Here is a 14,348-nt window from a genome sequence, read left to right on the forward strand (position 1 = left end):
TTTACTATGGTTTAGACTTCAAAATTGAGTCTCTTCAGTATCAGAGTGGGTTACATAAGGGAGTGCTGACTGACTCTAAGTAAATCAATAACAGATGAAACTATATACCTCTAGATGCCCATTTACTAGTTTGCCGCAAAAAAAAAAAAAAAAAAAAAAAAGTCAGTCAAGTGGCCTGAATTTCCACTTAGGTGTTTCTACATTTTTACACTGTAGGAAAATTTTGGGGAAGTCGAATGATGATAGGAACATTAATAAACAGGGAATCAGAGTAAGAATTGTTGACTGATTATTTTGATACATAATGCGTATATCTCCATGCTACAATATGCCTATCATCACATTCGGGAAAACAGAATCCTTACACCCGGCTTTTTTTCTGGATGCTGGCTAGTCATCACAAGACTTATCTTTGACTCTTGTTCATACACTGTTTTGGGCTGTTTAGCCTCTATATATTTACAGATGCAGTGTTCTTTCCATATGTAATTAGCAAGGTTCTTCCTTTCCTTTCTGTTGGCATGACTATTCTTTTGCATTTGAATGACTTGAGTCATTCGTTGCAAGCTAAATTTTAGTTTGGGAAGTGTTTTATATATGACTATATTTTCTCCTATAGAAATGAAGGATTTCCATCAACAGATTTAAAATTTTCTATTCATACACATTTTCACAAAGAACAAAAACTAATTTTCAAAAGAAGGTATTGGAAATAACTCTGATTTTTATGCATTCTTATACTTACTCAATACATCTTAACCAATTTATCAGTACTTCTTTGATCTTACATGTGGTCCTGATTTGTATGTATTTGCTCACTCAGTTGTATCCGACCCTTTCCAATCCATGTAGCCCACCAGGCTCCTCTGTCCATGGAATTTTCCAGGCAAAAATATGATAGTGGGTTACCATGTCCTACTCCAGGGTATCTTTCTATCCCAGAGATTGAAGCCACATCTCTGACATCTCCTACACTGGCAGGCAGATTTTTTACCACTGTGCCACCTGGGAAGCCCAAGCTTTATTTAATTCATAACTTATCCTACTTGATAATTTGTTTGCCTTTTCTTTTTATGTCCATTGCCTTTATATCATTTATTCATTTTTTAGTTCATTTTTAGACCCTTGGGAAACCAATACCTATTATCAGTTTACTAGCCAGCACTAATTTCAGTCTCCCTATAATGTTTTGAACTGGTATTTTAGAAATGGAAGTTTCACTAAGTTTTCTCTTCCATTGATTAAATAATGTTCAGTAGATCCAGCGAGGATTCCCATATCCTCACTGTTTATGTGTGTTGTATACAAAAAAGCCTGCTTCTGCCAATCCTATCACTTTAGGCCTTGTGTCAGGTGTGTATCTACGAAAAGATAGATTCCCCACCTACGTAATGAATAGTTTCTCTTTCATCTAACGTAAAACTTTGTTAATATCATTATTTTTTATTCTAAAGAAAGTATGTCTTTTCAGTTCACTTCAGTTCAGTTCAGTCTCTCAGTCATGTCCAACTCTTTGCAACCCCATGAATCGCAGCACGCCAGGCCTCCTTGTCCATCACCAACTCCCAGAGTTCACTCAAACTCATGTCCATCGAGTCAGTGATGCCATCCAGCCATCTCATCCTCTGTCGTCCCCTTCTCCTCCTGCCCCCAATCCCCCCAGCATCAAAGTTTTTTCCAATGAGTCAACTCTTCACATCAGGTGGCCAAAGTATTGGAGTTTCAGCTTCAGCATCAGTCCTTCCAAAGAACACCTAGGACTGATCTCCTGTAGAATGGACTGGTTGGATCTCCTTGCAGTCCAAGGGACTCTCAAGAGTCTTCTCCAACACCACAGTTCAAAAGCATCAATTCTTCAGCACTCAGCTTTCTTCACAGTCCATCTCTCACGTCCATACATGACTACTAGAAAAACCATAGCCTCGACTAGATGGACCTTTGTTGGCAAAGTAATGTCTCTGCTTTTGAATATGCTATCTAGGTTGGTCATAGCTTTCCTTCCAAGGAGTAAGCATCTTTTAATTTCATGGCTGCAGTCACCATCTGCAGTGATTTTGGAGCCCAAAAAAATAAAGTCTGACACTGTTTCCCCATCTATTTCCCATGAAGTGATGGGACCAGATTCCATGATCTTCGTTTTCTGAATGTCGAGACTTAAGCCAACTTTTTCACTCTTCTCTTTCACTTTCTTGTCTTTTAGTGGATGTCCACGCTGCTGTTTGCCCAGATCAGCAACCTCCTTCTTTTGGTAAATGTATCTTTCTCTTGGAGTAACCATGCGATACGATTAGAAGATAACATGTAGATCCCACCTCTCTGACCGCTACTGTCTGGTCAAAGGTTGAGCCTTCTGACCTAAGTCATAATGACATATCTACAATTCACAGTTGAATGGTGCAGGTATGGGTCTCTGACCACGATGGGCCAAATCTGAACTTTTCCTTGAGATGTTAGACAAGAACAGAGAGAAAGCAAGCCCTGGTACCTTTTGGAGTATGTTGTGCATAAGCTGCTATCAGTCATATTTCCTGCTGTCAGAAATTGAATCTGGGATACTTTTTTAAAGCTATCTGAGAGAAGAAGATGTAAGATTTAAAGACAGGAGTTTACCAGTATTCAAATTCTTGGTTTCATGTGTCTAAGGCATTTAGCTTCATTCTCAGCCTGCATTCATCTTGATCACTAGCTGAGCCAATAAATGCCCAATATATCTGTCCCCTTCCCTATATTTGTTTAATTTGTGGTTCTATCATGTAAAAGGATATTGATAGCGTTGTCTGCCGGGGTCCAGCCCCGGTGGATCCAGGGTAATTCGAAGGTGGGGACGGAGTCGGCGTCTTTAGAAAAATACATATTTAATCACAGATATAGAGAGATTAGAAATGGATAGTATAGTAGGAAGATTAGTGGAGAAAAGGAGGCTGAACAACTTGGATTACGTGGAATAGCATCATGCTGCAGATGGGAATTCAGCCAGAAAAGCGGGAGCAAGAAAGAAGCGACATAGAGGAAATCAGTCTTTCCGGAAACTAATCCGATTTCTTTATTTTGGGGTTTGCTTATATACTTTTTGTTACACATAGGGATGAATACAGAGTCACGCGGGGGTCAGCAGTCCTAACCTTTATCAAAATCAGGTGCTTCACATAAATGTATAAAAAAAGGTCTTAGGGATATTACATCATCTTCTGGCCATGAGTGAGACCTGCTGACATTTTATGATCCTTTCTTTCTGATAACCAAAAACTTATTTTTCCAAGGGTGTTTTTTTCTTAAACCAAGCACCGCCCTCCAAATAAAGTTACATTCCTATAGGGTAAGCGTGTAGTGAGTTACAATCAAGAAAGGAATTTATTTAACCCAAGGTTAACATGATTAGTCTTAAAGGTTAATACTTATTTCTCCTATATGCTTAAAGGTTAATACTTATTTCTTCCTATATGCTAGTTATATTCATTATAAGGGTAGGGAACATGGAGATTTAGCAGCAAACATCAGCCCAACAAATGAAAATCCTTTCACCAATGCTCCCCTTAAGATCTATTTAGTCTTAAGATATGATAAAGTTATACTTTTACATAGCAAGGACACAGTGATTTATAACAAAGTACAGTGATCTATTACAAAAGAGAAAATCCATTAACTCAAAAAGTCTAGTATTGCTAACATCAAAAACTACTATATTTCCTTTGCTATATTCCAAATATATTGATTAATATATTCCCAGGTGCCTAAGGATATAGAGGCCTGGAGGCAATCATTGACTCAACAACAAGAAAAAGCCCTGTGCTAATTAAAGAATGAACACTTTATAACACCATACACAAAAATAAACTCAAAATGGATTAAAGATCTAAATGTAAGACCAGAAACTATAAAACTTCTAGAGGAGAACATAGGCAAAACACTCTCAGACATAAGTCACAGCAGGATCCTCTATGATCCACCTCCCAGAATGCTGGAAATAAAAGCAAAAATAAACAAATGGGATCTAATTAAAATTAAAAGCTTCTGCACAACAAAGGAAAATACAAGCAAGGTGAAAAGACAGCCTTCTGAATGGGAAAAAATAATAGCAAATGAAGCAACTGACAAACAACTAATCTCAAAAATATACAAGCAATTTATGCAGCTCAATTCCAGAAAAATAAATGACCCAATCAAAAAATGGGCCAAATAACTAAATAGACTTTTCTCCAAAGAAGACATACGGATGGCTAAGAAACACATGAAAAGATGCTCAACATCACTCATTATTAGAGAAATGCAAATCAAAACCACAATGAGGTACCACTTCACACCAGTCAGAATGGCTGCCATCCAAAAATCTGCAAGCAATAAATGCTGGAGAGGGTGTGGAGATAAGGGAACCCTCCTACACTTTTGGTGGGAATGCAAACTAGTACAGCCACTATGGAGAACAGTGTGGAGATTCCTTAAAAAATTGCAAATAGAACTACCTTATGACCCAGCAATCCCACTGCTGGGCATACACACCAAGGAAACCAGAATTGAAAGAGACACATGTACCCCAATGTTCATCGCAGCACTGTTTATAATAGCCAGGACATGGAAACAACCTAGATGTCCATCAGCAGATGAATGGATAAGAAAGCTGTGGTACATATACACAATGGAGTATTACTCAGCCGTTAAAAAGAATTCATTTGAATCAGTTCTGATGAGATGGATGAAACTGGAGCCGATTATACAGAGTGAAGTAAGCCAGAAAGAAAAACACCAATACAGTATACTAACACATATATATGGAATTTAGAAAGATGGCAATGACTACCCTGTATGCAGGACAGCAAAGGAGACACAGATGTGTATAACGGACTTTTGGACTCAGAGGGAGAGGGAGAGGGTGGGATGATTTGGGAGAATGGCATTCTAACATGTATACTATCATGTAAGAATTGAATCGCCAGTCTATGTCTGATGCAGGATACAGCATGCTTGGGGCTGGTGCATGGGGATGACCCAGAGAGATGTTATGGGGAGGGAGGTGGGAGGGAGGTTCATGTTTGGGAATGCATGTAAGAATTAAAGATTTTAAAATTTAAAAAAAAAATAATAATAATAATAAAATAAAATAAAATAAAAAGAAAGAGGCAACTGGATGGGGCCTGATGCGTTAGGAGCCCCTTTGGGATGTTCTAAAATAATAAAAGCGAGATGAAGGACACCAAAAAAAAAAAATTATTTTAAAAAATAAATTAATTTAAAAAAGAAAAAAAAAAAAGACTCTCAAAATACTCCAAAACTCTCTGTGCTGTTTATGGTTGAGAGGTAGTAAACAATCATGTGCCTAGTGGCAGCAGTATGGATAATCCTGTCACACAAGCTAGTCTGTCAGCAGAGAGGTTTGACCTGAAACATCCTTGTCCCACCCAGAGCAGGGAATTAGCAGCAATTATTGACACAACAAATGAAGAACCCTTCACCAATATAATTCCTAACCAACACACTATACTATAATTTCCAACTCCCCAAAAGATTTTGCCTTTAATAAGTCTAAAACATCTCGTGCCTCTCAGGTTGGGAGGCTGTAAACAATCACATGTGGCCGGACGAACCTATACAGGTGGGCTAGATAACCTTCAGATGAGTCCATAAGCTGAAACACTCTTGTCACGCCCAAGAATTTTTATTGCCTTGGAGCTGCATGTTTACTCCTTCTCCGAGAGAAACGGTTATGGGGAGAGCCCCCCATAAAGTCAGAGGTGTAGGTGAGAGCATAAAACAGACTCTGGCTTTGGGGTTAGATGCTCGGGAACAGGGGGTTTCCTGAGGCTTGATCACGCCTTTGTGTATGCCAAGGCTCCTTCCTCATGACCTTTGCCATGGGCGGAGTTCCTCATGCTGGCCCCCGGCAGATGTCCCTGGTGGTCCAGTGGTTAAGAACCCACCTGCCAATGCAGGGATTGATCCTTGGTCCGATAAGATCCCACATGCCACAGAGTAACTAAGCTTGTGGGCCACAACGGCTGAAGCCCACATCCTCTAGAGCCCATGTTCCTCAACAAGTGAAGTCACCACAATGAGAAGCTTGTGCACCACAATTAGACAGTAGTTCCCACTCACTGCAAGTAGCGAAACCCTATGCATTGCAATGAAAACCCCACAGAGTCAAAACCGTTTTTATTTTTTAAAAGGGGATATTGACAATTACAGCTCTGATTCTAAGAACCCTGTATATTCAGTTAATTCTGATGTGAAATCCTTCATTGTTTTATTTCCTTAAGAAAATATTATTTTTCTTCTTATAAAAAAGAAAATATGTTTATCATGTAAGATTTATTTGGAAATTAGAGATTAAAAATTAAAAATCACCATATGGAGATAATTAATAGTAATATCTCAGTATATCTCTTTCTAATGTTCTTTTCCAGTGAGTCTGCTCTTCACATCAAGTGACCAAAATATTGGAGCTTTGCCCTAAGCATCAGTCCTTCCAATGAATATTCAGGGTTGATTTCCTTTAGGATTGACTGGTTTGATCTCCTTGCTGTCCAAGGGACTCAAGAGTCTTCTCCAGCACCACAATTCAAAAACACCAATTCTTGGGCGTTCATCCTTCTTTATGGTTCAACTCTTATATCTATACATGACTACTGGCAAAACCACAGATCTGACTGTATGACCTTTGTCATCAAAGTGATGTCTCTGCTTTTTAATATGCTGTCTAGGTTTGTCATAGTTTTTCTTCCAAGGAGCATACATCTTTTAATTTCATGGCAGCAGTCACTATCCACAGTGATATTGTAGCCCAGGAAAATAAATTTCACTGTTTCCACTTTTACCCTTCTATTTGCCATGAAGCGATGGGACCAGATACCATGATCTTCATTTTTTAAATGTTGAGTTTTAAACCAGCTTTTCCACTCTCTTATTTATTGTAGCATTCTCCCTGCTTCCTCATAGGTGGGATATTTTTTTGTATTGATTTTTTTATATGATTTATCACATTTATGTTAAAGATATTAGCTATTATGTTTATGTTCAAAATGTCCATCTCAAATTCTCATTTCCTTTTTAATTTTACTTATCATATTCTACAACTTTAAAGTACTTTTTGTACACCAGCTCCACGGAGCTATTGAATTGCACCTTAATAGTTTTACTCTTTAGTTCTTTTCCTTTCCAGCTAATCAATGTTCATACCTAATCAATGTTCATACTTAATTAATGTTCATAAATATGTATTTTTACTGAAATATAGTTAATAGAGTTACATATAGTTAGTTTAAAATGTGTTAGTTTCAAGTATACAGCAAAGTGATTCAGTTTTATATATATATATTCTTTTTACAATATGTTAAGTATAGTTCCCTGTGCTATATGGTAAGTTTTTGTTATCTATTTTATATACAGTAGTATGTCTTTGTTAATCCCAAACTCCTAGTTTAATTCTCCTCCCCACGCCCTGCTATCCCCTTTGGTAACTGTAAGTGTGTTTTCTATGTCTGTGAGTCTGTTTCTGTTTTGTAAATAAGTTCATTTGTATCATTATTTCAGATTCCACATATAAGTGATATCATATGATATTTCTCTTTCTTTAATTTATTTCACTTAATATAATTTCTAGGTTCATCCATGTTTCTGCAAATGGCATTATTCCATTCATTTTGTGGATGAGTAATATTCCATTGTATTCCATAGTATTCCATTGTATACCACATCTTCTTTATCCATTCATCTACTGATGGACATTTAGGTTGCTTCCGTGTCCTAGCTACTGATAATATTGCCGCAGTGAACGCTAGAGGTCCATGTATCTTTTTGAATTACAGTTTTCTCAGGGTATATGCCCAATAGTGGGATTGCTGGGTCGTATAGTAGTTCTATTTTTAGTTTTATAAGGACCCTCCATCTCAGATGGTAAAGCGTCTGTCTGAAATGCAGGAGACCGGGTTCGATCCCTGGGTTGGGAAGATCCCCTGGAGAAAGAAATGGCAGCCCAATCCAGTATTCTTGCCTGGAAAATCCCATGGACCCGGAGCCTGGTTAGGCTACCCTCCATGGGGTCACAAAGAGTCAGACAAGACTGAGCGACTTCACTTACGCTGTTTTCCATAGTGGTTGTATCAATTTACATTCCCACCAACAGCGCATGAAGATTCCCTTTTCTCCACACCCTCACCAGCACTTACTGTTTGTAGATTTTTTTAATAATGGCCATTCTGACTCATCTCAGGTGATATCTCATTATGGTTTTGACATGCATTTCTCCAATTATGAGAGATGTCGAGCATCTTTTCTTGTTTGTTGACTTTCTGTATGTCTTCTTTGGAGAAGTATCTGTTTAGGCCTTCTGTCCATTTTTGATCAGATGGGGTTTTTTTGTTTTTTTGTTTTTTAGCTGCTTGTATATTTTGGAGATTAATCCTTTGTCAATTGCTTCATTTGCAAATATTTTCTACCATTATAAAGGCTGTCTTTTTGTTTTACTTAGGGTTTCCTTTGCTGTGTAAAAGCTCTCAAGTTTTAATTAGGTCTCATTTGTTTGCTTATGTTTTTATTTTCATCATTCTAAGATGTAGGTCAAAAAGGATCTTTTGTGATTTATGTCAGAGTGTTAATTAATACAGACCCACCCATCAGTAGACAGGCTGCTTAAAGTCTTATGAATTAATGATTTTAAAGTCAAAAACAAAATAAGAAAAATGAGTATAAAACAGTAAAACAACTTCCTAAAAGATGTCTGACACCCATCAGTAGTTTAAGAAAAGGAATTCATTACAAAATTCTACCAAAAATTGCTAACCTACATTTTTTACAAATCTTTAAAATAAGTAGCCATTAGAATGATTTTATCATAATCATTACTTTGTATATCAATAGCTTAGTTTATCTATATAGATTAGAAAGATTTTTGTCTCTGGCCTATACTATCTTTGGGTCCCCAAAGCTTGAAATTGCCATGACTGTTTAGTTATGAAAACTGTGACCCACTAATAAAAACAGATCAAGAAATGCTGTAATATTCATATATGAAATTCTTGAAGCTCATTTAAAATAACTGTGAAATCTTGGTAGCAATAAGAAAAGTTATGGTGAATACCCTTTAAAGTATTGATTAAAGGAAAAAATCAACATAGACTAATACTATTTAATAGTATGCTTCTAATAAGTGACATAAATAAAAGCCGTGTGTGAGTGATAACATTATCATCCAGTTATAAAATACCCAGGACCCTGTTGAAGAAATTTCTTTTTGAGCTACAAAAAAAGAACTTCAAAACAGAAAATAATCATGTGAAATTGATACCAGTGAAAAGAGTAATGAACTTACAGTGTCAGTTCTGCTATCACTGGGGTCAGAGATAGAAAGCCAGTGAATACTTTGTTAGTTAGAATACAAACTAACAAGTTGGCTTAGATTTTTTTCCAATTTTTTAATCTAAAGTGAGAAGAAAGGAATTAACTGTGTCAGGTGATGGATGTATTAATTGTCTAGATATTGGCAATCACTCCACAATGTATATGTATATCAAATCATCACATGGTACACTTTAAACATATATAATTATATTTGTCAATTTTCCCCCAGTAAATTGGGGCAGGAATGGAGAGCTGAGATCTGACTGTTATCCTAGATTTCTCACTTCACATATCTCTGCCTGAGTATTACCACTGATAAAATAAAGGGGTTAGAACACATGACCTTTCAAATTTCAGTTATAATAGTCAACAGTCCTATTATAAAGTCAACAGTTATCTAGGTTATCTATTGGAAAAAACAGTTATCTACAGGAAAAACAGTTATCTATTGGAAAAAAACCAATCAAGTATTATGGCAGTTTGGTAGATAGTTTGAGGAAGGAACATTAACCAATTCCAAACAGGGAAAGAATGACAGTGAAAATGAATAATATTCTAATTTCCAACACCGAATTATTGAACACCTTCCCTGTTTGGCACCTTTTGAGAGATAAGACAATTGGACATGGTGGATTAAGATAATAATCAGCTTTCATTTGAGGTATTTTACATAGTAATTATACAAAGAATGAGCTAAGCATTTCTTAAATGCTTAAAAAGAGAAGATGAAATACTCACCACCCAGAGTTATCATGAAGAGTAAATAAAATAATTCATATAAAACATCCAGCAAAAGCTGAAAACATAGAAAACTATAATGTAAGCTCTCTTTATCCTTATTAAGTGTACAGCAACATGAAAATCCCTAAATGTAACCTGGTACATAAAATTAATAGAGGCCTGAAATGATACTTTTTCTGTTGTCATTAAGGATAGAGCTAAATATCTTTTATCCTTAGAGTATTTAGGACATCTTGCTGTAGCTCACAAGCTGATGGCAGAGTTTCTTCATCGCTGCTTTCATCTCCTTGTTCCTGAATGTGTAGATGACTGGATTCAGAAAAGGAGTGAGAACTGCATCAAAGATAGCAAGGAACTTGTCCAAGTGTGATGAAGGGAAGGGCCAGGAGTAGAAGAAGATTAATGGCCCAGAGAATAAGACCACCACAGTGACGTGAGCTGACAAGGTGGAGAGGGCCTTGGATACACTACCTGAGGAGTGTTTCCAAACAGTGACCAGAATGAAGATGTAGGAAATAATCAATATGAAGAAGGAGCCCACGGAGATGAGTCCACTGTTGGCGGTGACCATGAACTCTAGTCTATGGGTCTCTGTGCAAGCAAGCTTAATGAGTCGGGGGAGGTCACAATAAAAGCTATCCAGTACATTAGGACCACAGAAGGGCAAGTCTATGACAAAAGCCAGTTGGGCCACTGAGTGAATGAGCCCAAGGACCCAGGCAGCAGCCAAAATCAAAACGCACATTCGTGGGTTCATAATGGTCAGGTAGTGGAGAGGCTTGCATATGGCCACATATCTGTCAAAGGCCATGGCAATGAGCAGCACCATCTCTGTGCCCCCAATGGCATGAATAAAGAAGATCTGAGTTAGGCAACCCCCAAAAGAGATGGCTTTGCGTTTTCTGAAAAGGTCATAAATCATTTTGGGAGCAGCAATAGAGCAAACCCCCACATCAAGAAAGGAGAGGTTGGCCAGCAGGAAATACATGGGGGAGTGCAAGCTAGCGTCAGCACTCACAGAGAACACAATGAGGAGGTTTCCCATCAGGCTTGCCATGTAGAACACAGAGAAAAAAAGGAAAAGAAGAAGCTGGATCTCCCAGGAACTGGAGAGTCCCAGGAACACAAACTCAGACACCACGGAGTGGTTGGCTCCACCCATTTCCTCTGCAAACAGAGGTGACTCAATTTTACCTTAAAAAGAGAATAAAAATGAAATCAACCTTGTGAGGAGTTAGTGACCACATAAAAATACTGCCATAATCCACATAGCCAAAACACGACTGAACTGAACTGAACTGAATATTGTAAAGCAATTATCCTTCAGTTAAAAATAGTTTTTTAAAAAAATACAATTGCAGAAGATATGCAGTAACTATTTGCCACAAAGCACTGCTTCCAACTCCCCAGTCTCTCTAGAATTCTCTAAGTTTTGATAAAAGAAATAAATATTCTGCTAAATCAAAAGGGTTATGCGAAGCAGATAGGAGTGCCCTGGAATACTATAAGGGAGAAAAGAGGAAATAGAAATGAACTTATTGATTTTCTCACAGTTTGTTACTCCCATGCATGGATTTCCCCAAACTTCAGACAATTCTGATGACCTTCATTTTCTTTACCCTCTGACTACCTCCGATATGAAATGCTATCAATTTCATTGATACTCTCTTATGTTTAAAGCTAAACATATTGCAGTTTTATCAAATCATAGTCATCTTTTCCCCATAAAGAGAGACGATAAGGTAGAAACCTTAAAAATGTATCCAGCTTCTGTAGCTCAGCTCAAGGAATGGGAGTGATCACAAAGCTTGAGCTGTGAGAGCATATGATGGAGTTAGGACAAGCCAGAAAAGACGTCTGTGCTGCAGACTCTAAACATGGATGAGCTAATGCAATGTAGCAAACAAAATTCTGTTCTATTAGGAAATCATTGTCCATGCCATGTTCACTTTTCATGGTTCATGGAATGCTGGGAAGATTAAATAGAACACTGCACTTGTAATTGGGAAAGTTGTGATCAAGCACAAACCCTATGTTCATGCGAAGTTTGAATAAGTTCTTTCTCCCATCCCTTCCACACTCAACTCACTTCTTGAGCTCAGTTTCATCATCTGGAAGATAAAGGGGACTGAGTAGGTGATGCTAAGTAGTCCTTTCAAATCTAACATTTCTATGACTTTATAACACAATGCCAGCCCAGTAGGTAATGAACCTCACTGTAATGATGGTATTCCCTGCATTGGAGTGCTACCGTATTCACTACCTTTTCCCTCATCTGCAGTTGATTATAAGTCCCATTTCCCAAAAAGGCCCTCTCCTTTTATTAGTCTCCCTCTTCTCTAATTGTTTTTGTTCCACTTACATTTATTAGCACATTATTGTAAATTTTCTATGCCATTTATTTTTCCCTTTATCATAACAGTCTGTAATCAATCAGCAAACATTTTCTAGATACTTACTAAGCCCAATGCATTGTTCCAGGACATTATGGACTTCCTGAAGTATTAAAATATTCACTGCCATTAAGGCATTTACATTTTAGCACATACTAAAGTATAAACAATAAAAAAATTCTTACATAGAGAATGTCAGATAAGTAGTATGAGCATAGAATTTTTGAAGCAGAAAAGACACACATGAGCCAGAGTGATCAGGACTGTCTTCAGAAAGAAATCAAAACCTATGATGCAGTTTAAGATATGTATATAAGTTATTTGGATATACAGCTTCATATCTGACTCTGAAAGAGTTGTTGACACATAATGGGGGAATAGCTCCCAGTCTGAAGCAGTGTTTTATAAGCTGTCAGTGAAAATAATGAGAACAAGCCAAAGTAAAACAAAAACAGTGACCACCATGGGCAAGACACTACGATAACACCTTTACCGACACTATCTTGTTTGATACTTACAAAAACCATAAAAGTTATCAGCTCCTTTTCACAGTGGAGGAAATCGAGACTGTGAGAAGGAAAGCCATAGACTAGAACAGTAAGTGGTAAAACTGATATTGATTCCCCAATCTGCCTCTTAACCAGTATATAGAGAAGACTTTTCTCATGACTTTCTGATTATTTAACATAACACAGCCATACTTCTTCCTGGCTACTGAAGTAAGGGCAAACCTGTGTAATACCTGCATCTCAGAGCTCTTGGTTGAGTTCCCAGACTGCCGTTGCTTTAACCCACATGAAGGCCTTTAGCTTCCCGTAGAAGAGGCTCCGCTCCTGGTGCTGTCTCATTAACAGAGGAAGCAAAAGTGCTCGGTCTCCACATCAAGAAATAAAATGAAGCCCAGCGCTACACTAATTCTAATTCTGTTCCCACTTACAAAACTGTCTCCTGCCTTTTGTAATTCCCTGTCTTGGATATCAATCTTAGAGAACAGTGGATAAACAGGGGAAAATAATAATAATTTCAGTTTCTGACTATACGTGGCTCATTCTTATTTGTGTTAATTCTTACTTATTAAGCTCAGCTGAAGCTGCTTCTATTGTACAAGGTAACAATTAACTGATTTCTTTACAAAATGACCCTGTCACCAGAAATGTCTATTGAGTCTTAGTCGTTAGGGACTTCAACATTGTACACCAATATCCTCAAGCTATTTCTGAATTTGTCACCAACCTACTCATATAAAGACCTGACATGTGACTGTTACCAAAGAGTTAACCATATTCAACTTTTTTTGGTTAAAACTAGCATTGCTTCATATACAAATAGCTGTAAAAATGCTATTCTTGGGAAAGATCTGGCTAATTGGTACACAGGAGAGTACTGACCAAATGATACTGCAAAGACTTAGGATTGCCAATATGATTTCATTTATCCAAGGGAATTGTCACCCAGAATGCTGCCTCACCAACAGAGGAAGTTATGGATTAGCCACAAACAGGAAGAAAAAAGAGATCAGAAAACATTTTAAACACCACTTAGTTTACTTAATTTGAAATGTTTATTTCCTGAGTAAGATTAAAGAATCTCCAAGAAACACAAAAATATACTTTTGTTATATTCATATCAAATCAACTTCACCCAAGAAACTTACCAGAAAACAGGGAACTTCATAGAAATCCCTATTGTGTGTATTTGTGTGAATTATCTATAAGGCTATTATTCTGTTTTGCATTCAAAAATGGCATATTTATAATCTACATGGAACACTGTTTACTATTAATTCAATTATTTGACCTATAATTTCACATCAAAAAGAATACTTTTAACTCAGAAATAACTACTATGTTGGACTTCATTGTAGATTGTGAATCAGAAAACTTAAAT

The 14,348-nt window shown here is 37.2% G+C and overlaps 1 protein-coding gene across 1 annotated transcript; it reads right to left on the bottom strand.

Moving 5' to 3' along the window:
* Nucleotides 1-10,291: 10,291 nt before the first annotated feature.
* LOC101121351 (olfactory receptor 4F15-like) lies at nt 10,292-11,230 on the bottom strand. The gene has a single exon (XM_004010411.3). It carries the CDS (start codon nt 11,228-11,230, stop codon nt 10,292-10,294), a length of 939 nt encoding a protein of 312 aa, XP_004010460.3.
* Between the last annotated feature and the right edge of the window lie 3,118 nt (nt 11,231-14,348).

The sequence above is a fragment of the Ovis aries genome, chromosome 7 (genome assembly GCF_016772045.2).
Source record: "Ovis aries strain OAR_USU_Benz2616 breed Rambouillet chromosome 7, ARS-UI_Ramb_v3.0, whole genome shotgun sequence".
Lineage (NCBI taxonomy): Eukaryota > Metazoa > Chordata > Mammalia > Artiodactyla > Bovidae > Ovis > Ovis aries.